Raw genomic sequence first — 26,320 nt, forward strand, 5'->3', positions numbered from 1 at the left:
TTCTACCCCTGTTGGGCTCACCTACATTATCTAAAAATGAAGAGTCTGGGATAGATGGCCTCTAAGATTCTTACTAGAGCTAGAATGCTATAATTATGTAATTTTATAAGTGGGAATTCAAAAAACAAAAAAGTCATTTCAATCACAGTCCGAATCCAAGTATGGTGAGAGGTAAGGATAGCCAGTAGACTGAATGACATATAACAGGTAGTATGAAATATGACTGAAAAAAAAGTTTTGAAAAATAGTAGAGGGAGAGAGATGAATGACTCATCTCTCTTATCTACCTCTAGCCCTCAACTCTAAACCTTCTTGCATATCTACCAATCATACCACCCTTCTGTTGAAAAACTTTAGAGGCTTACTGAATTCATTCCAGCTTCCTCAGTCTGATATTAAATGTCTTCTACAAAATGGATTTAATATATCTTTTCAAACTTAAATCTTATAATTCCCCTATATCTGTCCTATGTTCCTCAATATCCTCTACACTTTTCCACCTCTAAGACTGTGTTCAAGTTGTTTCTTTTATTTGGGATGTCCTATTTCCCATCTATCCCTTTTGGAGAAATGATTCTGAAGTAGAGGACCTCAGTTCAAATCCTACATATGAAGCTTACTATAGCGCATGTGAATTACTTAAGACAAGCAGTAATTTTGATATGGTGTTATTTTGTAATTGCAATGGTCATGCATGTGTGCTTCTATTGACACTAGGCTGACTGCATTTTAATTCTCTGTCAGTTGAGTCCTGGATTTCATATTACATACATGTGTTTCTATTGTTTTTAGTTAATTTTTTAATTCTATGATTCTAAATATTGAATAAAGAATATATTTCAATTATCATTAGAGAATATTGGGGCATTTATTGGTGTAAGAATTTGTGTTTAAAGAAGCAGTTGAGCAAAGGGAAAATGTGATCAAAACCCCAAAACTCTGAGAATTGATGAACTATTACTCCAAAGTAGCCTAATGAAGCTTCAGAAAACAAGCAAAGACCTTCAAAGGTCCCTGAAATAAATATGCTATTCCTAGCACAGAATTCTGAAAGTTGAAAGAACAGCAAAAGATCAATTTTTAAAAATATAGCTACTAATGAGTACTTTGAAGAAAAACTACTTCTGGAGAAAAGCAATTGTTTTTTGTTTGTTTGATTTTTCTAAAACCCACATTTTCCATCTGATGCTATACCAAAATACTGTGAGAAGTCTGATGGGCTTTTAAGATCTGAGCATCTGTATCAAACTGTAAAACATAAAAGCTCAAAAACGTTTTTCTATCTAGTGGGACTGAAGTTTTGTAAGGAGATAATAAACTCTGTTAATATAACAACATATTGAAAAGCAGAGTTGTTCCAAAATTATAGGAATTTTTGAATGTTGATGGATTACTACAACCTGACTTTATACCATGTCATATGTCACAAAAGGTTAAGAAATGTTTCTAAGATATAAAGATAACCATGCTTCAGTGACCTGGAAGCTCTGAATTTAAGCTCTTTTGAAAAAAAAAAAAATCTATGCACTCTAAACAAGGCCAGCCTTGGGGAAATGAACTGCTCAGTAGGATTTATGGTTTCATAATGAATAACTAGAGAATGTCAAAATCTTGAGAACTCAATACTACATCATGAAAAGCAATGATTGTAGCAGGAGGACATTATATTTAAAAATTTAAGGATGCAAAAAGATGTCAGATTTATGTCATGTCAACAAATTTAATTATTTTTCTGTCCCAGTCAATATGAATATTCCTGTACCTATGCAAACTTGGGCAAGTTATTTAATCTGCTTGGATACCTGTAAAATGAGGAATAGAATAGATACTCCTAAGGGACCTTCCAACTCCAGATCTATATATTTCCCCTATGAATCCTCCCTGTCTTTGCCTTTATAAGTCTTTCCTAGTGATATGATGTCTTTCTTCACTAAATGACTATACCATTTTGTTTAAATCCTTTTATAGTATTTGTATACTACTTTGTTGTTATTATTTAGTTGTTTAGCCATATCTGAGTTTTCTTGATCATATGGACTGTCTGTGGGGTTTTCTCAGCAAAGAAACAATAATGGTTTGTTATTTCCTTCTCCAGTATGTCCCCATTTTACAGATGAAGAACTGAGGCAAAAAAGGGTTAAGCGACTTCACCAGGATTATACAGCTAGTAAGTGTCTAAGCCTAGGTTTGAACTCAGATCTTCCTGCTAGGTGTTCTGATCTATCCATATTACCACCTGTTCTACTTTATATTATAGTAATTCATTTACTTTTTTTTTTCTTCCTGATAATCTATTATAAATGACTTGATGGAACTTTTTTTACTCATTTTTGTAAACCCTCACTCATATTGATGAGGTAATAGGGAACCTCAAAATGATGAGGTAACTTGAACCAAATCATGAGGTAAATACCTAATAATGAGGTATATACCTCAATAGGATTAAGTGAGGTCTAGTGGCAGGATTCGGGGTACAGGGAGTCACATGGAGCTCACCTGCAACCCCCTTAGGATTCGGCGCAAGGATACAAAGTTAAATCAGGTCTAGTGGCGGCGAGAGTCCCCTGTAAATGAATTTACAGGCCCGAAAACCTAGATGGGTAAAAGATGTTTATTGCAGGGTTTGGAAGCAAAGTTAAGGTCTGGTTAGTAAAAGGCATTAGATAGAGGAAGATATACACCGAAAGCAGCGGGGACAGAGAATCTCTGATGCAAGCATCTTGGCTGGCATCTTTTAAATCTCTGAACCAAAGATGGTTCTAGCTTTGCTCTTTTTATCTGCTTGAAGAAGTAATGGGCGGAGCTCAGGTTAATTCCTAGAAGGCCAGATTTTTGGCGGGCTTTATCCAAGCCTGTTCAGATCCAGTGGGGGGCTGGGTACAAGCCCAGACTAGTTTGACCAGATCTTGTATCAAAGTCCAAGTCCCAAAGGAAGTTGTAGATCAAACAAGGAATACCAAAGGGGCTACCGCCCTCAACAATATGATAAAACATTTCTAAATTCCTCCTTCAATTTTCATTCATTTCTTAAAAATTCCTGTTTCAGATTATCTTAATATACCCTACCACATTCCTTCTTTCAATGTGTATGTATACATACATAAATAAGTAATAATTACCTTATAAATAAAGAGGCAATCACATATCTTGGGTGCTTAACTTTTTTTTTAGTTGGCTTGATAAATATTTTTAAACATGAACTGAAAAAAATAATGTGAATGAGCAAAGATACATCTCTGTAAGATTCAATGGGGTTTTGTGTTTGCTTTGTGAATAGGATTTATTGGCATTCATATGAAAGAGAGCTTCACAATGCTTAATTATAATTCTTTCTTTTCTATGGCCAATTAGCTCAGAGGATTAGAGTTTGGTGCTTCATTAACGATTCCATGGCAGGGGACTTATTGCCCATTTGGGCCATTTGACTTTGGGGGATTCTATGGCTAGAGCATCTGTTTCTAACCTTGACTAGATGTCTAGCCAAAGTATGCCATTGGTCATCCAAAAGAATAGTTGAGGGCATGTGGCTAATGTGGGAATCTACCATGACGGATGTAGAGGCAGCTCAGCACAGAGGGCAATAAAGACTTGGAGCCAGGAGTGGCATTCTCATTTCAGCTCTGCCAATATTTAGATGTGTGACCTTAAGCAAATTACTCAGAGTCTTTATAGAAAGAGACTAATAATACTTGCACTGTTCATTTCACAAGGTTTCCGTGTGAAAAGAACTCCTGGAACATTTAAGAAGCAGCATAGAAATGTTAGAGTGTGCTATGAGAGACCTCATGGTTTAGTGTATACAAGCTAGTCTGGAAACCAAAAAGAGCTGTGTTCAAATCCTACATCTAATATAAGCTGTCTGTATAACCCTGGATAAATAATTTATTATTTAACTCTCAATGCTTTAGATAACTCTTTGTAATATCAAGCTGCAGTGATACTGGGCAATTTTGGTAGAGGGTATTTCCTCATCTCACCTATGCCAAAGAAATCACAAGTCTAGACCCTATTCCTCTAAAATGGGAGTTATTATGTGAGAGGAAGTATGGTAGAATGGAAGGAGGCCCTGGGTTGGAATGCTGCCTCCATCACCTACTAGCTGTGACCAACCTACTTAGTCGTGTTGGGTAAGTCACTTAGTCTGATCAAGCCTCAATTTACACATCTATCAAAGCTCCTATTTTGCAACATTATTATGAAGAAAAATCTTTGCTTACAGATTGCTACCCATCCACAAGATACCAGAATCACCAGGAGATGTTTGAACTTCAGAATGGTTAAATAATTTGTTTTTAGATTACCTGACTAATAAACTTTAGACTCAGGTCTTTCCTCATCTAAGAACATCACTTTACTTAGGTATGTTTCCATTTCTTTTTGAGACTGCAAATCTTACAACTTTATACATATCAATCAGTCAATTAACAAGTCTTCATTGTGGATAGGGGACTTGCCTTAGAATCAGGAAAACTGGTGTTCAAGTACTGTCTCTCTGACATCTATCAGCTACATTCCCTGAGGAAAAGTTAGTTAACCTCTCTGGGGCTCCAGAAAATTCTCTAAGACTTTCTATTTTGGAGAAGTTGCTGGCCAGCACTGATAAATCAGTAAAATCACAAGTGTAAAATTCCCCTAAGCAATTAATGAATATGTACATTGTGTCATACACTGTATTGGACACTGGTCAAAGACAAAAATAAAAGTCCAGCAAGGAACTTATAATCAGGGAAAATACGTACACATTTAATAAGACAAAATAGATATAAAACATTTTTACACATGCACGTATACATATACAATCATATATTTGCATGACTGGATTTTGCAACATTCCTATGAGATTTTATATATAAAAGTACATTTTGTAGATGTAAAGTGATACACAAATGGAAACTGAAGTTATTAATAATCAATAACAGCTACCATTTATTCAGTGCTTGCTATGTGCCAGGAACTGTGCTAAGTGATTTACAGTGTTACCTCCTGTGATCCTCACAACAAGCTTGGGAGGGAGGTGTTATTATTATACTTATTATTACACTCACTTTATTAAGGTTAAGGGTTAAGTAACCTTCTCATGGTAGCCAGTTAGCAAGTATTTGAGACTGGATTTGAACTCAGGTTATCCTGACTCTAAGCCCAGCACTTTATCCACTAGGTCACCTAGCTAACCTTGGTAAAATAATTTGTAGTGCTTTTCTCTGGCTGAGAAGTCAGAAGTATTATATTCTCAGATAAACAACATATCATATCCATCCTGAGTGTCAGCCATGGATCCCACCATGGGTCCCGCCATTAATCTTGTCTGTCCCTTGAATGAGACCACATCCAGTGGGGCTTCTCCTCCCTAGGGTGAGGACCCTCCCCCCTCCATGGAGGCATGAGCTTTACTTTTGGGAGTTTCTTCTCTCCTTTTGTGGGTCAGGAAAATGACTCTGTCACCCTGGGAATTTTGGGACGAATTTTATTGCTCCCAGGGCCTCTCTTTCCAACTTCCATCCCACCACTGTCTCTAATATCATCTCTGGTGAGACAGATTGGGGGGCATTACAAACCTGAACATAGCTACTCACTCTGGTACTTCTCCAAAGCCTTCCAAAGGCTGGGCTTCAGCTGCATAGATCTTGGCATACTGCCTGGCAGTATTTTGGACATAACATTCCTGTATACCAAGAGATACAAAAAATATTTGTTACTAGAGGAAAGCTAGGCAGCAGTCCCTGATGAGGATAAGATAACATGCTTATTGTTGAAGTAGAATAGGAGCGCATGGCCCTGGCCCAGAATAGATTAATTTTGCTTGTGTTTATTATAGGGTTCTCTCTCTCTCTCTGTCTCTCTGTCTCTCTGCCTCTCTGTCTCTCTCTCTCTCTCTCTCTCTCTCTCTGTCTTTGTCTCTCTCTCTCTCTCTCTCTCTCTCTCTCTCTCTCTCTCTCTCTCTCTCTGTCTCTCTCTCTCTGTCTCTCTGTCTCTCTGCCTCTCTGTCTCTCTCTCTCTCTCTCTCTCTCTCTCTCTCTCTCTCTCTGTCTTTGTCTCTCTCTCTCTCTCTCTCTCTCTCTCTCTCTCTCTCTCTCTCTCTCTCTCTCTCTCTTTCTCTCTGTTTCTGTCTGTCTCTGTCTCTGCCTGTTTCTCTCTCTGTGTGTCTCTCTGTGTGTGTGTCTCTCTGTCTGTCTCTGTCTTTCTCTCTCTCTCTTATTTTAACTAGCAGATTGGGAGTTTGGGAAGTGGGAGTTATCAATAATGATGCTGGAGAAAGAGAGAATCATCAAAATAGTTTTAAAAGACTTTTAAAGAAGGCACAGATAAACAGGGCAGTTTTTGAAAGCAATTATGTAGAATTTATTATGTACTTTAAGAAATATAAGTAGTATTAAATGAAGACACATGGATCCATGTTCAGTCTTTTTGTGTTCTGCTTTGTATATGGAAAATGTTTACTTTTGAAGTTTACATTCAAAATAAAAAATAATTTAATCCCACTCCCCCTCCAAAATTGCTCTAAATCCTTGGACAAATTATCCCAGAAAGCTATCCAGAGACACAAATCACATGCTTGTGAACTTTGCAGCTGTCATGAAATGGAATAAAATGAAAAGGTGGATTAAAAGAATGGAAATGGAAAGAGATCTTAATCTGGTACTATGGATGAAGTTGACTAATGTGAATTTTAATAGGGATCAATATAAGATTCTTAACAGGTTCAAAGAAATACATTTTACAAGAATGTAATATGTGCTCTCCGTTCATGTTAAAAAAAAAAAAGTTCTAAGTTTTGGTGGACTGCAAAGCTTAATAAGTCAATAGTTTTAGCCAAAAAAAAAGCTATCTTTATCATTAACAAAAGAAAAATAACATTAGAAGGAAAGGGATGATAGTTTTATTATACTCTATATTGTTTCAAACATTTTGTGTTCGGTTATGGAAACAATATTTTGGAAAGGACAATATATCCAAAGGAGGGCAATCAAAATTATGAAGAAATTTTAGATCATTTTATAGAAAGGTCACTTAAAGGAACTAGGGATGGTCAGCCTTGAAAAAAGAAGGGTTGGGAAAAACATGATGTCTCTCATCAAATTTTTAAGTGGTTTTTTTTAGGTAGAAAAATTGTTATTAGACTTATTTTCCATGATCTATAAGGGAAGAACTTCTAACAACAGATGCAAGACAGATTTTGGCTAAATAAGTTAGGAATTATTTCCTAGTAATTAAGATTGCTTTTTTTTTTTTTTTTTTTTTTTAAAGAATACTTCTGGAAGAAGTTAATTCATTACTACTGGAGGCCTTGAAGCTGATCTAGAGAACCACTGTCCAAGAATGTTATAAGAGATAAATATTTTAGATAGTCATTTTGAATGGATGAACCTAGACATTTCCTCCAAATATGATACTCTGTGATTCATTGATGTATCCCTGGGCCATAATATGTTTACTACACATTATCTCTGATACGAGTGGCTGCTGACTCTAATCTAAAACTAGAACTAGTATGATTGGTAAAGAAGCAAGAGATTACATTGTGTCATACACTGTATGTGCTAGAAATTGTGCTAGAAATCAGCTTAAGTAACAAAAGTCTCAACTAATCATGATTTTTAAGTTGATATCCTGAATTGACTCAAATAGGTAGAAATATATAAAGAATTAGGGATGGGGGAGAAAAGAGGGAAAAAAAGAAAGCTACATAATAACTTTGTTGCATATTTGAAAGACATTGCAAGTTGTACATAATGCAATTGTCATTTCAAATACTTGTTTTATTTCTTAAAGTCAGAATAAAATAATTTTAAAAAAGAAATAGGAAAAAGGGAAAGGAAATGTGTATCTGTTGAAATTCCCAATGATTAGTCCTTTTCTAGACTATCATCAGAGATTTGAGGCCAGCAGATATGGTGTGACTAAGATTCACTACTTTCCAAATATATTTTGAACAGCTAGCAGAAGTTCAATGATCATTATTAATTATTCCCATGAGAATTGGTTGTTCATCCATTAAATTATCTCTTTCTGTTCCATTCTGCTAAAACAACCCCAAAGTTCTGGGCAACAATCTGAGAGGCTAAAATATCTGCTTCTGTTGCAAAAATGCCAAAGCATTTTGTTCACAGCTGAGTCTTCAAACAAAGCTTAATGTCTCCATTGACACTTGATAAAAGCCCTGTGAAAGAGGCCCTGGCTTTACTCAGTAGAATATCTCCCCCCAAAAAAACTGGAATGTAGTTAAAATCCTGACTTCTCCAAGGCTTGGCCAAACCTGATCAAAAGTTCTGAAACTTGTATGAGCCCTGAAGCTTAACTATGAAGAACTGGTAGGAAAGATATTAAATAAAACCATTGAAAATCAAATGGTTTGCCATATTTATCTTAGTATCAAAATAGGTCCCTAATAATCTGAGATCCAAAGAAGTCCTTGGCTTAAGGTTTTCATAATTTTTTCACTTAGATTTGAGGCTTTTAATGGGTTTCTATAGATCAGTAGACAGATAATTTATTTCAATATAATTGGTTTCCTTTTAAAACTATTTCATTTGTGCATTTAAAATTATTTAAGAAGTCCATAAGTTTTACCTGACTGCCAAAGGGGTCCATGACATAAAAAGTGAAGAATCTCTACCTTAGAGGAACTCCTATTGATCCTAACTTAAATTTTAAATTCAAAACATGAGTCAATCTCATGCCCTGACGGATGATCTTTTAGAGCTAATTCAACTGGGAAAAAAGGACCCACCTGTGCAGCAAGTTTGTAGTTCTTCTTGACAAGTTCATCATTGTTTTTGGTCCCATAGGCAATTGCATTATGTACTTTGAGTACACAGGTATGGCCAGGGCTGAACACAGGAGTAAGACCCTGCATCACTGTACTTCGGAAGGCTTTGCGGTGGACCCCTTCTCCAAAGTGGAGTTCTTCTGTTACAATCTGACCACGCAGGTTGCCCCCAAAATAGCTGTCACTGATAAAGTCTTCTCTGAAGATAAGCTGGCTGAATTCAATCTCTTCAAATTCTGAAATACAGAATGGTTTTGGCTGGGTAGAGCAGCTCTAGCTATAGACTATGTTCACCACTTTAAAGTTGAAAGTGTCAGAAGCCAGATTTCTGATTGACTGAGAAAAGCCTGGATTTTAGTTAAATGTTCTTCTGTTTCGATTTTCTAATGTTCACCTATTACCTCAAGTTTGTGATAAAAAAAAATATGGCATTGGTTCTGGTAATATTGGTTTATATTTTGAATTAAAAATCTTATTATGTTCTGTTTATATGTGTTTAAAATATTATACCTGGGAAAAACAGTATGCCTCATCTGTCTGTCTCTTTCAGTATGATTTCTTTAAAAGAACACTGTCTGTGGTCTGTATCAGAAGGCATGTTGTCAAATCTGTGGGGGCCTGCAGCTATTTGTCAGGGATCAAACTGTATATTGAACTAATTATTAATCAGAAAGAAGTTTGGAAAGGAAGAAACTGAAGCCTTTTTTTTTGAAAGCCTTCTTAAATAGAAAATTCAGGCTCACATTTAAGAGCTAGCCATCAGGGAAAGCAGGGATGATGAAAATTACCATTATGAAATAGTGACCCAGGCCTGTATTCTCTCACTGCTGCTATATGATTTTCTTTCTCTTTTTACTGAGCTACAAGAAGACAGGGGAGACAAAATGGACCCTCCCTTGTTCTGATAGAAAGGAAGCTTTGGTTTTCCTTTAATCTAGCTTTTGGGTATCTAAATCAATGTGATTACATTGGATCTGAGTGTCTGAACACTAATTAGAAATATATTTGAGTGAATCAATTAAATAGCAATAGAAATAGAGATTTTTCTTTTCTTTTTAAACAAGACTAAAATAAAATATATAAAAAGGAAAAATGGTGAGAAATGGATTCCTTTAGCTTTAGGTATGCTATGGGATAGTCTTCTGTTTATACATATATACAGGATAGCCATTTATATATATACATATAGATATAATATATATATATACATCAATATATATTTCAAAAAACATATATACACACTGGTGTGTATGTGTGTGTGTGTATAATTTTAATGATGTTTTGTATAAGAGAATGACCGCTTTTCATTTCTGGTACATGGCTATTTCTCATTTATAAGTCGGCACCTGATCTCTCTCCCCCATAGAAGAATAAAGTCAGTTCTGTAGGGACATACATAATAGTGTACTTAAAAACTTTTTTTTTTTATAATTGACAATACCATTGCTTAAAATCCAAAGGTAAAAATTAACAAATGAAACATTTCAGTGTAATTCAGTTTATCAAATGGGTTAAGAATTTCTGTAACTCAAGAAGAACTTCAAAATTAGGTCAAGCAAAATTCAAGAAAATGGGTATCCAGGAGATCATGTTGGGGTATAGGAAAGAAAAACCGCAGCAACAACAAAACACAGAATGAGACATCATTAACAGCCCTGCCAATAATTTGCAACAAATCTAGGCTGCTTGACAAAAACACAGCAAAAGAAGAAATAGAACAATCTCATTCCTTCTCTTCCCCTTCAGCTAAAATGACAGTATCTCTCAGTATACTTAAGAGAGTAATACAAGGCAGAACTTGATACAGGGATTTTAGAAAAACATTCTAAGAAGCAGTCCCTATTCTGGTCTTTTTTCCCTGTCTAGCCTTGTGATTCCACCAAAGAAAAGAAATTCCAACATGTAAACTTCCTCTGGGTATATAGATCTGAAAGTTCCCTGTTGCTTATGGTCTTAGAGAATTGCTGGAGATTACACAATTTGCCCAGGGCCATACAGTCAATATGTGTCAGAGGCAGGATGTGAACTCAGGCTTTCCTACCTCCACGACCACTCTTCTCTTATCCTAGATGTAGGTTCTCTAAGACCTTATGGAAAGTGGAATGAGCAGTTGCCTATGTGGTTCAAAGGTAATGACAAACTACTCTACTATCTTTGCCAAGAAAACCCCAATGAGGGTTATGAAGAATTGGACATGACTAAACAACAACAATGGGGCATGATTTCAGGGACCTTGAGAAGAATCCCCCCTCACTATTCAAGAATTTTGTGTTAATGGAGCTTCAGTAATGTTTATTTGCCACATAAAAATGCTGGAGGAATGTTCCCCTTCCCCCCCCCTTTTTTTTTTACCATCGTCACTGGCTAGCTAAGCTAGCAATATACACTTCACCAAGCAGTGATGATTTTAAATTGGTTTTTCTATAGTCATAAGCAGTCCTGAAAGTGCCTGGAGATGCTAAAGAAAATCAGGTAAGCTTTCTTTCTTTTAGAGTCTGGTAACTGAACATAAAAAGGTCCCTGTCTATAGTTACAAGACACAGTGCCTTCTTTGTCTTCAGAAGAACTAAAGAAGTAGACCCTAGATGATTTCTGTGGGCTCTTTTAGTTAGGTGCATGGTAAATGTAAACATTTGATAATCTGCTCTTTGGGAAAAAAAAACAACAGGCCATACTTTCAAGTTTAATTTGCATTTTCCTCAATTTTTTCAACATTTTTCTCAATCATTTTCATAAGTCTAGACCATCAACAAAACATTAAATCAAACCTTGATTTGAAGTATTTGCTGATTGCTGAGACATATATCTTCACACTGAAAATTTAACAATTGACTCTCAAAAGTCAGTTTGAGCTCACTCTGGTACATCCTTGCTTCTTGCCTAAAAATGATTAACTTCAGATTATGACTTAATATCTACCCTATTATTTTTTATGTAATAAGTATTGTAGGTGAAGCATCTCCAAATTAGCTGAAATGGGGCTAAGGTCACGTAGTATTCATTTTAGAGATCAAACAAACAAAAAAACAAACCCCCACACTGTAACCTAGACCACTGATGTGATTTTCTTGAGGAAATATTACATGTTAGAAGTAGAATTTAAACCCAGATCCTCTAGCTGCAAATCCACACAATGTTACAATGTTTATAGACCAGCTCTGTTTCTAACAACTCTCAAACTATGCCTGAAATTCTACTATTAGTATTTCATTCCTATGGGTGAAGCATTTTAAGGGGTAAAAGCTTTGATGTGTTGCTTGGAAGGTAAACATATTATGTCTCTAATACATGAGCAAATAATTAGATTTCTTTATACCAGGACACGGAGGGGGGGGGGAAGGGAGAGAGAAGAGAGGAGGAGAAATAAAAAGATGGGAAGGAAAGGAAGAAGGTGATGGAGTTAAAGTTCACTTAGATGACAATTTTGCTGAAGACTACTCTAGGTAAATTTCTTATTTGCTAAATATCTTCTACATTGTAGATGGATAGATAAACCTAAAATTGTGAGAAAAACCAACTGCATCATTTGGACAGGAAATTACCAATGGCCTTGAAATGGTGCTTCAATAAAGCATGAGGCATACTATCAGTTGGCAAAAACTCATTTGAGTTTGTTTGTTGTAATTGTTGAATATAAATCAATACATCTTAGTTTTCAGAAGGTTTTATTACAAACCACAGATTTTATTCAATGTAGACAGAAGGAACACAGCCTGGAGGCAATGGTATAGGATGCTGATCCTAAAGATAACAAGAGGAAAGTGATCCCCACATGCATCTATAACCTTAATAATGTCATCATGCACAGCTTGTTGCTTTGTAGCTGGCACGACATTCATTTTGGAATTTCTTGTGGGTTTAGCTTTATTAGTTTTGAATCAGAGAGCAACTTGCAAAATGCAAGTTGCAAGATGGAAATTATAATTACATTCAGAAAATGTTTAGTGAGAAAGGCCAGACAGGAGCACCCTGGAACTGAAGGCAAAGTATTCAGTAATTATAGTCACAGGTGAACCAGAAGTTCTGATGGGAGAGCTCTAAAGCCTATGAGATCTCGAGAGATGGATTAGTCTTATAGGGCTAGTGCCAATTGGGGCACATTTTAACCCTTATTGCAAGCTCAGTTTCACCTGATTGTGCAAATCCAAACCTTCAAAGCAATAGCAAACATCACAGGTATGGACCACAACAAAACTATTTTGGTATAGACTGTAAGAAAGGGCCCCTCTCTACTTTGGAGCTCCATTTTTGTGGTTTACAAATGAAATTTTTGCTTGAGGCCACAGGCAGGTATAGCACACACTATCAATACTAGAAGTAAATTTATTTTCTGCTCTAATGGTTTTGTTGAAAGGTAATTGAGAATCATATAACTACTGAATCTCAGAGCTGGAAAAGACTTCAGGGATCATCCAGTCCAGTTCCTATCTGAAGCCTGAATCCCTTTATCATCAACAATGACAGGTGATCATTCAGCTTTATCTAAAAACTCTAGCAAGAGAAATTCACTATCTCACATGGCAAGCCATTTAATTTTGAAATAACTCTTAATAGTTAGAAAGTTCTTCCCAATATGGAGTCAGAAGCTCCTTATTATTCAAATTAGCATTTTTTTTTTGTAAATTAGCAATACTATAAAAAAGGGAATCTAATATAGTAGGATAAACAACTGGTCTCAGAAGAAGATGATCTGGGATCAGGTCCTGACTGGAACAAAAACTGATATTGTGACCCTGCACTTAACTTCTCAGTAGGCCAGGCAATCTTTTAAAACTATAAGTGGTGGAGCAGGTGCTAATCTGTATTTGTAGGGAGAGTTACATTTACCAATGAAATTAAAACTCCCATTCCCAAAATATTAATATCACAACTTCTCCTGGACCCAAGGTGAAGGACAAAAATTCACAGATCTAATTTGGAAGAGCTCAGAAGTCAACAGCCCATTATCTTCATTTAACAGGTGAAGAAACTTGAAACTAAGTTTCGGGGCCAAAGTCACACAGGGAGTAATCATCAGAAGTGAGATTGGAACTTCCATGCTCTGTTGAACACACTGGTGCTCTTTTTCCAGGGGACTCTAATGCCTCCCGACTGAAGCAGGCAAACATCCTAGTTATTCTTCTCTTAGTATTTTCATTCTATATCTTCTCATCCTTAAGTTTGGGGATTGGCTTGCCTTGTGTTTTGTTTTAGAGTGAGCACAAGTTATAAATGATTAGAATGATCCAAAAGGATTTTAACTGAAGTAAAATTCAATTCTCTCCTCAATCAGCTACAATTTCTACCCTGAACAGAGAATAAAATTTCTGTGAGGAGGGATAGGCTGCAGAATAACACTTTGCCAGGGAACATTCAGTGGAGGAGTTGATCAAAACGTGAGCAGATTCAGGAATGGCTCCTAAGCTTTGTTGAGCAGAAAGCTGTATATGGGTATCAAAGGCAAACATCAAAACCCTCCTTCTACTTGCATTGAAGTGTAGATGAAAGGATTTGCTCTTGCCAAATACCTGATGCTTTTTGGGAATGTGCTTATCAGCATGCACAGCTGAACAACCAGTAGAAGCAATGAAAGAGGTAGTTTATGAGTCTAGGCAGAAAAGAGGGAGGTGGAATTGTGGGAAAAAAGTCTAATCTTGGTGAATGGCATTTTTGTGGGGAGGAGATTGCCTTCAACTATCAAATCTATATATGATAGACCCTTGCAAATAGAAACTAACCTGAAAGTCCTCATTCCAAATGCTTATTATAGTATTAGTGGTATTCATAGCAACACTTTGTGGTAGCAAAGAACTAGGAACACAATGGGTGCCCATTGATTGAGGAATCACTGAATAGTGGTACACAAATGTAATGGAATATTGTTTCCTTTTGAGAAACAACAAATTAATATTGAACAGGCTGTGGAAAAATAGCAATAATCAGATGGTCTTGATGAATTAACTCAATTCTGGGAAGCAATTTGGAATTATATGTTTTTTTAAAAGGTGACTAAAATGTCTATGGCCTTTAACCCACAGATTCCACTGCTAACCACATTCCTCATGAAGGAACAAAATATAAGCAACAATGGACATGAAGAATTTTGATAAACATAGGAAGACTATATGCTACAGTGGAGTGAGCAGAACCAAAAAATTATGTGTGTATATATACATGTATGCACAAACATATATACACGTATATGTGTGTATCATAATATAAATGAAAAGAATGGTAAAACAAAGCAGATTTCTATGTAATTATAATTACTAATTTTAATTCTGGACAGGAAATGAGGAAATGCACCAACTTAAATTTATTGTAGAGGTAAAACACAATGGTCTGTGTGGAGAATTAAATGTTTGCTTTGCCAGATGGGGATTTTGCTTAATTTTTTTCCCCAGTTGTTACAAGGGAAAGCTTGGGGAAGGAATATATTCAAAATGTTTGTATAAGAATTTACCTGTAAGATTAATTTACCTGTAAGATTAAAATTTACCTGTAAGATAGAGGAAGACTTTATGCCACACCAGAGAAAGAGAAGTTTATAGGAGTTAAACTAGATAATTTTGATTCATAAAATTTAAAAGATTTCACAAAAATAAAACTAAGCATCTAGAACTAGAAGAAAAGCAGAAAACCGGGAAAATTTTACATCAAGTTTCTCTCATAAAGGCCTCTGATCTTTTTTAAACATACAAAGAACTGAATCAAATTTACAAAAACAAAAGGCACTCATCAGTTGACAACTGGCCAAAGTATACAAATAGGGACTTTTTAGAGGAAGATATCAAAAGTATAAATAGTCATAAAAATGTTCCAATTCACTAATAATTAGAGAAATGCAAAGTAAAATGATTTAAAAAACAATTTAGTCATTAGAATGTCTAAAATGAAGAAAATGTAAAATGACAAATGCTAGAACAGATGTAACAAAATAGGTACTTTAACAGATCATTGGTGGAGCTGTGAATGAGTCTAACCACTCTGGAAAACAAATTGGAGATACACCAAAATATTAAATTGTTCATAGTCCTTGATCTAGTAATATCACCAAAAGTTCTATATTCCAAAATAATGAAGGAAATAGGAAAGGAACACACATATGCAAAAATATTTACGGTAGCTTTTTATGGTGACAAAGACTTGGAAACATGATATACTCATCAATTGGAGAATGGCTAAGTAAGTTGTGGCATATGAATATAATACTTTTGTGCTTGTAATAATGAAGGGGGTGGTTTCAGAAAAATCTAAAAATACTTGTATGAATTGGTGCAAAGTAAAATGAGCAGATCCAAGAAAAAAAATATATGCTATCAGCAATATTATAAAGATAATCAATAATCAAGACATAATAATTGATTAACATAACTAACCATAATTCCAAAGAACTTAAGATAAAATGTAATACTTCCACATAAAGAACTGATAGATTCAAGAGTGAAGACTGAAGAATATTTTTTTCTCTTTCTTTCTTTTTTCCTAATTTTTTTGGACATGGCTAATGTGGAAATTTGTTTTGCATACCTATACATGTACAATCCACTGTGATGGATTTTGTTTCTGTTACTTTCTCAATGAATGGGGAGAGGAGGATAATTTGAAGCTGAAAATAAAATTGACTTTAGAACTGGAAAAAAAATTAAATGTGGTATAAAAACAAAGATATCAATAAACTTACAATAATGAGTGTTACCTAATCCCTCTCTCTGGTAATGGTAAAGTTCTAGAATTATAATATCTTGACAAAATGATGTTAGTGAATATTGTTACTCAAAAGCAAGAGAATGAGAGATTGAAGTGGCTTATTGCTTGCCATTAACTTCTCCAACCTCCCTAGTAATTTACCTATTTTACTTGTTATCTGTCTAAAGGAACACATTTTTCCATTATTTATCCCAGGAGGTGCCTATTTCATGATTTAATGGTGAACCCATTTTCTCTGACAGCCCATACTGACTTACCCTTAATATCCTGATGACTTGAAAGCTGACCCAGAACTAAAAGGAGACAAAAGATGAGAGAAAAAGGCTGTCAGACCAGGAGCATCATTGAAATGACTGTAACTGTGCTTTCTATCCAAGAGTATAAAGTTGAGATTTACCTTCAGAAGTCAAGTTAAATTCAGCTGTCACTTTTCCATAACTGTTCTTAAGGCAGCAATAATACAATCCCTGATCTTTTTTACTTGCTTGAACAATGGCCAAGGACACAGTTGAATTATCTCCTGCACTGATAATAAAAAACATTAACATTTACAAACTTAATCATTTTAAAGTCTCATATTCTTAAGCTGCAAGGAAAAACTCCTGTTCCCTCCTCCTCTGTCTTTTGCAACCAATAAACTAAGAGGAGTCCTCCATTGTGGTACATTGTTTAACAATTTATCTGTAAAGAATGCTTGGCCCATTAAATTTTGTAAAAGAGCCTATTGGCTTGAAAATCCTGATCTTGCACCAATATTTGTGCACCATCATGAAATATTAATCTGCCCATCCATTAGGAGAATAAATCTGCCATTGTAATACAAATCACTGAAAAGAATGGAGATATTTCTGCATAACCATTCATACTTTTGTACACTGTCCTGATTACCTGCATTAGTAGTAATACTATATGGGTGCTCTGTTTTAGGAAAACCAGCTATATCAAAATTGACTGACTAAATGGATCAATTAAGGGACAATTATCTATATTACTAGAGTGTTCTCTGCCTTATAAAAGTATTAAAAGAGGCATTTCTTTGAATAGTGAGCTCCTTAGTGAATTTTAAACATAATTCAATATGTATAAATATTTACTGAAACAACTCTTTGCCTCATGTTTGATTGGGTGAATATTTTTATATCTTGTTTGGTTTATTCATTCTAGAAAATGTATAGGTACTTTGGGTTTCAAGTTAATTCTCTATATTTCCCATTAGACTGTCATGTCTTTGAGGGGAGGGAATTTTGCAGGTTTTTTGCGTTTCTTTACAGCCCCAGTGCTTAGCCCAGTGGCTGGTATATAAATGCTTATTAAATGACAGGGGAAGGGGGAAAACTTTGGTTTAGTAAAAGAAAAAAAAGAAAGAAAATCCCTACCTGACTAATTTTTGAGTATCAGTTAATTGGAGTTTAGTAAATGAATTTATCCCATTTTAGTTTTTTGGTAAAGTCCCTGATTTACACACAATTTTCATACAACTTTGTGAAAATGTATTTTTGTGGTTTTACTTTGTCCATGTTTAGTTAGCCTAACTCTTATCTCTTCCACCAAATTACAAGTTCCGTGAGGCAGAAGCTGGTTCTCCTTCATCTTTGTATTACCCTGAGCATCCAGTAGAGTGGTTTATATACAATATGCACTTACTAAATATTTGGGAGACTAAAAATATTTGGAAGAGGATGTACTTTCAATGTCATGTCAAAATATATAAATGTAAGTAAATATTGTTTTGCACAGTGGTTACATTTTTATAAAATTGTATGAGTCTTCTTCAGGAAATTTCCTCTAATCTTCCAGCTAAAAATAGTCTCTTCTTCCAGGAAGTTTTTATAGCATTTTGTTTTTACCTCTCCTATGCTTTTTCCTCTACTATACTGAAAGGTCTGAGCTTTCATTCCATATTTTATTCTTATTTTTTGTAAACTGGTTCTGATCCCATAGCCTTATATGAGGCATATGATATGCTTCATGTTTATTAAAATGTATGGGATTGTGTAAAAAGAAGAGGAGATCATTGTCTTATTCCAGGGTGGAAAATAGGTGATGAATCCCTGTTGCATTGTAGCAATAGAATTACTATGACTTGCCAACTGATTGGAAGTAAGAATGAGGAAGGAAAAAGTCAAGGATGACCCTAAGGCCATTAATACAGATAAACTGGAGAATTATAGAACTCTAATTTCACTACTTCAAGAATCTGAATTTTCATTTATGTGGATCTTCCAAGAATGCAGATGAACATCTCTCCCTGTTTTATTAGATGGACCTTTATTAATTGCAAAGTCAAAAAGTTCATCCTATAACCAAAGGTCAACCTAATAATGAACCTTACTTAACTCAGGTCATTGGTTCTCATATGACCTTCAATCCATCTGTGGGCCTATGTTTGTATCCTTACCAGCTTGGTAGGACTTGCCAGAGCTGAGGTTCTACTGGTAGTGGTTAAGAACCCAGGGTTGCTTCTACACTAGAAGGAAGTATCAAAGGAGGACTTTGATAGGGATTATGTCATAACACTTTTTGAATAATGCTACTGTTGATTGTGTCTCATTTATTAGTATACCTACTTTCACCAATACTGTTGAATTCCCCTAGTAAAATTTAGGTTTCTTGAATTCAAATTCCTTCTTTGCCACTTATTAGTTAAGTATCCGTGGGCAAATCACTTGAAATCTTAAGAGTCAAAATTTCCTCATCTGTAAAAGGAGGAGATTGAACTAGAAGATATTTGGATCCCTTTCCCCTCTCTTGGTTTGTTACACTGCTATTTCCTGGTTCTCATTCTATTTGATCACTCCTCAGACTGCTTTGCTGGTTCTTCTTCCATATTACATATTCTAATCATGAATGTCCCGCAAAGTGTGTACCTTTTTCACTCTATATTATCTCACTTGATAATTTCATTAGCTCTCATGGGCCATCTACATGAATCTCTTTCCATCTGATTTTCAGATCTGTATATCTAATCTCTTTGCTAACCCACAGTTGTGTATGTCCAACTGCCTCTTGGGCATCTCAAACAAAATGCCCCCTCAGCAATGACAATTGCATATATCTAAAATAGTTAGTCCACACTTTTCTCTTCCTAGCAAGGGTTCCACTATCTTCCTAGTCATACAGGATCTCAACCAATAAGCTAACTTGGATTCCTCACTCTCAGTCACTCCCCATATTCAAACCATTGACACATTTTATCTTTCTCATCTTTGCAGCATGTCTTGTACAAATATATCCTTTTCTCTCAACCCAGTCACAATCTTTCTTTCACTCCAAGTCTGTCCCTCCCTCCAATCTATCTATTGTCAAATTGATCTTCCTAAAGAATATTAAATACACTTAATTCAATATGCTCTACCGCTTTCCTATTATCTCTTTTGTTGTTATTCTTCAGTATTTTTTAAGTCATGTGTGACTCTTCCTTCATGACCCCATTTGGGGTTTTCTTGTCAGAAATGCTAGAGTGGTTCATTATTTTCTTTTCTAGCTCCTTTTATAGACGAAGAAACTGAGGCAGACAGGATTAAGTGATTTGCCAAGGATGACGAGGATAATAAGTGTCATCTGAGATAAGATTTGAACTCAGGAAGATGAATCTTCCTGACTCTAGGCCCAGCATATGTCACCTAGTTGCCTTCTCTAGGATCAATTATAAATCCCACAGCTGGGTTTTAAAAGTCTTTTATAATCTGGTCCCTTCCTAACCTCAATCTTTTTACATCCTACCGCTCTTCATATTCTAGCCTCCTAGTATTCCTCCCACATGCTTCGTATCTTCTTTCAAGTCTCAGCTAATGTTTCAAAATTCAGCAAGAAGCTTTTCCCTATACTTCTTAAAATCAGTGCCTTCCTTCTGAAACTACTCTGAATCTCTTGATATATGTTCTCTTTGTTCACAGTTATTTATATGCTGTCTGTGAGGTTTTTGAAGAGTGGATTGTTTGATTTTTCTAAGCTGAGGGGGAACTTAAAAATGTTTGTGGCTAATATATTTTAATAACAGCAACAATGCTATAATTATGATTATTAATGTCAGAATTTCTGTCATATAGGGCTGGTGATCATTTGAAAGTGATATAAGGATAGGTGAATGTAACTTAAGGCTTACTTAGCCTTACTTAGCCTTCACTAGCAAGTTCCTCCTGTTGCTTAAATGAATAGTGCATAGGTAGCAAAAGAAAAGACTCAAAAAAAGGTAACATTTCTAAGGCCTTGGTGGTTTTGCCTAAGCTTGCCCTTAGCCACAACCAAGCCCTGTTGTTTGTTTTTAAATCATGTAATTTTAATTCTTTTAGTAAAAAGTCTATTTCCTGAAGAAATGAAGGGATTCAGTGAGATCTGAAGAAGGGCCAAAAGTGAGATGATACTTTCTATCCCAGAGAAGAAACAAAAGTGAGCCACCAAGTCTTCAGAGACCCCAGACAGCATACCTGGCATGTTTATTAGTGAAACAAATCCCATTGCCACTTGCACTCCCTACCTCATCAATCTCTTAGAAACAGAAAAACAAACTAGTCCCTCCATTCCTAGAAATGGCTAGTCAGCACTTCTAAATGATTGCTATTTGGTCTGAGGGCTACAAGTGTTTCTTGCCTCTTCATGCCAAGGATGCCATACTTGTTTACATCCGTGGGTTCATCTGCTGCATTTTGACCTTTGCTTGACTGTATACAGTACTTGACAGGTTAATGGAGATAATTATGAAACAGACACACACAATGACATATGTAAGGAAAAACATTTCAGATGCAAAAAGCCTAGTTCAGTATGAGGTTGGTAGAATTTCAGACTTGGAAGGCATCTTGGAAGGTATGTCCTTGAGTCCCTTGACTTTGCAAGCATATAGACTGAAATCCAAAAACATGGATATTTTCTTAAGACCTCAAGCTTCTTAGCTGCAAAGCAAGCACCAGATTCTAGGTCTTTAGTTCCCTAGGACAGTATTGCTTTCACACCTGAGCATTCCCCGTAGTCTACTTCTTAATGCCTCATGAAGTTAGCACATTGCACTGTATAGAAGCAGGTGGACTGGTCTTAGATTTGGGTTTAAGTGCCTATCCTGATGTTATGTAGTTGTATGATCTTCAGCAAGGGTGTCTGACCTCTCTCATATGATTTTCTCATCTGCATAATGGAAATAATAAGCCTTATGATACCTGATTCACAGGTGAAGATGAGAAAGATGCTTTCTAAAAGAGCTATAGAAATGTGAATTATTATTGTTGTTTAGTTATTTTGAGTCATGTCCAACTCTTCATGATTCCTTTTGGAGTTTTTTTTTGGCAAAGAAAATTTGGAAAATTTGCTATGTCCTTCTCCAGGGATTTTGGATGAAGAATTGAGACAGAGAAGAGTTAAGTAACTTCATAGAGTCACACATCTAGTAAGTGTCTGAGGCCACATTTGAACTCAGTTATTCCTGACTCCAGGCTTCAATAAATGAAGCAGTGTTACATAATATACAGAGAACTGGCCTTAAAGTCAAAAATATCTGAGTTCAAGCTTCACCTCTGACGCAAGATAGCTACAAGAACTAGGCAGGTTACTTAATGTCTCAGTGCTCTAAGCTATTCTCTGAGACCGAGTTACAAAGAAGATACTAACCTCCACTAAAAATTGGAGAATTCCCTCAATCTGTAGTTTCCTGTGATATATGGGATCATAATTCTAGTCCTAATCCCTATTCAACAAATATTACTTGGTTACTAATGGGTTGGTATATTTAGATAAGATACTGAATCTTTACCTTAATGGAACTCTAATCTTTACCTTCTTTCACTATTTCTGCCACCTCCACTACCTCCTAAGAAACTATGTGACAAGATGGTCATAAAATCATACAATTGTGTAATGTCAGACATGAGAGAGATCTTAGAGACCGTCTACACTAATTTCCTCATATTGCAAATGAGGACAATGCCCCAATAAGGTTGTGAGAAATGATTAAGACTGGCTAGTCCAAAGCCAGACATTTTACCTTCTTTGAACCCTTGCAATTAACTTAGAATCTTTTGTCCAGGAGATGTTGGAGTCTTCATGGATTTCTGCAAACTGACAGCTTAATTTTATATTTCCAGAATGATCAGGAAACATCTCAGCCTGGATCTTCTTCAATAGCACTGGGGCTGTCAATGAGAATTTTGCAATTCATCATTGGTAGGAAAGTGAGAAATTAAATGATCTAGAAAATATGACCTCCTCTTTTTCGTATTCAAAAATCCTGGAGCCAAATCTATATCACAGACAATGAAACAGAATATGAGTCCTTCTTTTTTAAAAAGTGAAATTGGATATTGATGAGATACCACATACATGTTTTCAGCTAACAAAACTATACTCTACCTTTTTTCCCAAGCCAATATTAAGTAAGTGCATGGAATGGTGTATAAATGAATTGTAAAGGTAATTAAAGCTAGACCACCAAGAAGCAAAGGGCAACTCAATAATATATTTGTGTTGAGTTTTTCTTCATTACTTTCTTTGTTAAAGAAACCCTACTAAAAATGAGCTATATTTTATTTCCTCCATATCAACAGGACATTGGTACTGGCTAAAACAAATATAAGCTATGAAAAAAAAAATCAGTTGCTGGAAGATGGGGCAAGCAAGAGTGTAGTACCAGATTAGGGTATAATTATCTGTGTAGCCACCAGGCGGCAGTATTAACATGATATCATTTAGAATTGGTTTTGGACCATCATCTAAAGCACAGCTTCTAAAATTGTGTTTTGTGACCTCATATGAGGTCTCATAACTGAAGGGGGGAGTCACAAAATTATGATTTATTATCAGCAAATGTTTGGTTTTTATACCTTTTATATGCCTGGGGTCACATACAAATTTCTCAGGTGAAAAGGGATCCCATGTGGAAAAAATTTAAGAAGCTCTAATGTAAAGGGCCGGGATTTTTAAAAATCTAGATGGAAAAAGAGTTTTACTTCATTTGGTTGTAGATTCTCCCTGAAAAGCAAGGAGCAGGTGCCACAAAAACTAAAGAATAAGCAATTTCATTTGGTATAATGAGAATATTTAAAGTCAGCATTCTGAGGCTGCCAGGAAAGTTTCTGGGAAAGTTGCCTTAGTTTCAGCCATAGGTGTCAATGCAATACAAGTAAAATCCCATTAAGTAGGTTCACTCATGGAATAACAACCACTATCACCAAAAGAAAAATGATTATAATGAAAACCTTCTGAGCCCCAGCCAAGGTCCAACATTGCTTTGTTGATCTGTCACTGCAATATTCACTACTGTGAATAATTCAGTAGATCAAAAGCTGTTGCCAGTCATTGTTGGAATAACAGCTACTTGTATAAATAAAAAGCTTATTCTATATTAGAGAAGTGGTGATGGGAACACTGGGTAATAAATTCTACAATCAGAAAATAGTTTAGACTCAATACTTTCTAATTATATCTCTCTGCATTAATTTGGGAAAACATGTACAAACCCAGGAGCCTCATTTATTCTTCAAAAAAATTATTTTCATTCAAATACTAATGATTTTGTTATTCTAGGCATTGGATGGTAGAGGAAGTGTTAGCTCCATTTTATTTTTGTTTATTTTTAAAGTTTTATTGATGCTATTTTTACATCATAGTCATTTACACACACACACATATACACATACATATATATGTCATATATACCTATATTTGTTCCCTTGAAACAAAACAAAAGAATTAAGCAGAAATGACCAATTCAACAATGATATTTGACAACATAGTTAATGTTCTTCAAGTACAGACCTTCACCTCTGTGAGGAAAGGAGACAATAATGCTATTAATTTTTACTGACTGTAAGGACCTTTTAATATATGTTTCTAGGATTCTTTCTTTGGCACATCAGTCACAGTATGTTCAATAGAAGGCAGGTGGGACAGAGGAATACAATCAGATTATATATCAGACATTTACAAACTGTGCGATCGTGGGCAAGTTACTCAACTTCTCAGGGTATTGGCTTCTTCCTCAGGAAAAAAGAGAGCTGGATTGACTGATATACACCTTTGGTGTATATGTTGCTGTTAGTCACTTGTTTCTGCCATGTTCAATTCTTTGTGACCCTATTTGGAGTATTTTAGGTAAAGATACTGGAATAGTTTGTCATTTCCTTCTCCAACTCATTTCACAGATGAAGAAACTAAAATAAACAGGGTTAAGTGACTTGCCCAGGTTCACACAGCTAGAAAGTGGCTGAGGTTGGATTTGAACTTGGGGAGATATCTTCATGGCTCCAGACATGGTACTCTGTGAACTATGGCACCACTTAGCTGCTTAGTGTACATATATTCTGAGGCTATTAGTATAAACAATAGTAGCCACAGGTCAGCCTGGGTTCAAATCCAGATTCTGACTTGAGCTCTTTCCACTCTGTCATGCTACCTCTCAGGGACATGTTGGACACTGGAAATAGGATCATGAGCCATCTTTGATACACATACAATAGCTGTAAACCTTTGTCCAGAGTTCTGATGGTATTTTCTCTCCGTTCCCATTCCTCTCCTTTGATAAAGGATTTCCACCTTCACAGAGAAGTAGACAAGACTGAGGGTGTCTTGGGAACAAATGGTCTTCTTCCCCCTAACACAAGGTTCAGAACATGGCATGGAAATATTATGAACCTGAGATATGAAATCTAGGCTCTTAATTTTGAGTGATATAAATTGCTTGTACTCATTTTCTTGACTCTGAATCCTTTCTTAGGATGCTGAAAGTTGGAGCCAGTTGACATGTGTTCAAATCCAAGTTCTACTTCTTAGTACCCATATGACACAACCTACCTTGAGACTCATTTCTTCATCTATCAAAATGGGAAATTGGATATGATAACCTCTAAAGTCCACCTTAGGCTAGATCTATACCTATGATCCATTGTGTGAGGGGAATAGGTCCACATTGTGTGTGAGGGGATTATGTATGTGCTGATGCATGTATCTACATGTGAGTGTGTATAGTTTGAAACCATAACTTTAACAATACTTCTGTTCTAAATTATCCTTGTTTGCTTATGGGTGAGTCTACAAAGGATCCAGTCCATTGCTCAAGTGTGCTCTTGCTATACTAGGCCTAATTATTCATTGCTTGATGAAGTTGTCTTGGGTCATCACCAAATACTTCAATAGTACAATGTTTTGAAGAAGAATAACCTCTCATAAACAAGCTAGACAGTCAATGCCTTTTATGAAGTTCCAAAGGCAGTACTTCTTTTACATTGGCAAAACTGTTTTATGTCTTTTCTATCTTTGTTTAAAAACATTAGGTTCTGTTTAAAAAGTTATGTATGGCACTCTTGGTTGGGGAACTACAAGCTCTTTTGGAAAAATAGTTTTGTATCTAACACTTTGTGTGATGGTTACTAAGAAACCATCCAAAAAGTAATAAGAATAACAAGAATTTAAACTTCAAAAGGAAAGAGCTAAGGTAAAGAGGAAATGTTGCTCCCTTGTGATCAGATCTAGAATATAATGGCGTTTCTACTATAACTGACATAGAGATGCACAATATCTCTCTATAATGTCTTTTTTGGTTTCTTCCAAGTTTCATTGTTGGGAAAGCAAGAACTTTTAAAAAGAAGAGGACTGAAACTTAAGAAGAATTATTTCCATTTCAGACTGTGAAGGAAGAGTGGTGATAAAAATGTTTTTTAAAGTGAAGTGGCTGTAAATCAGGAAGTTTTGGCATTACCCAGAAGTCTTTTGATTCAGATAAATTTATAGTAATTAGAAGGCTGGGGAGAGTGAAGCATCATACTCAAATGTTGGGGTAGAAAACAGGGTTAGATTAAACAATAATTTATAAATACTTATTTAGTATTTGTAATATTTGTAAATATTTATTTAGGAAGAAAGGTAGTAAATAGTATCCAG

The 26,320-nt window shown here is 35.5% G+C and overlaps 1 protein-coding gene across 1 annotated transcript in view; it reads right to left on the reverse strand.

Moving 5' to 3' along the window:
• Positions 1 to 26,320, reverse strand: part of ALPK2 (alpha kinase 2) — a 152,290-nt gene that overhangs the window by 46,407 nt on the left and 79,563 nt on the right. Inside the window, exons 5-9 of the mRNA XM_074279450.1 lie at positions 22,431 to 22,578; positions 16,854 to 16,981; positions 16,714 to 16,749; positions 8,729 to 9,003; positions 5,574 to 5,662 (exon numbers count right to left, since the gene is read on the reverse strand). Of these exons, the coding sequence (XP_074135551.1) occupies positions 5,574 to 5,662; positions 8,729 to 9,003; positions 16,714 to 16,749; positions 16,854 to 16,981; positions 22,431 to 22,578 (676 nt within the window). The remainder of the gene's footprint in view (positions 1 to 5,573; positions 5,663 to 8,728; positions 9,004 to 16,713; positions 16,750 to 16,853; positions 16,982 to 22,430; positions 22,579 to 26,320) is intronic.

This window comes from Sminthopsis crassicaudata, chromosome 1 (genome assembly GCF_048593235.1).
Source record: "Sminthopsis crassicaudata isolate SCR6 chromosome 1, ASM4859323v1, whole genome shotgun sequence".
Taxonomy (NCBI): Eukaryota; Metazoa; Chordata; class Mammalia; order Dasyuromorphia; family Dasyuridae; genus Sminthopsis; species Sminthopsis crassicaudata.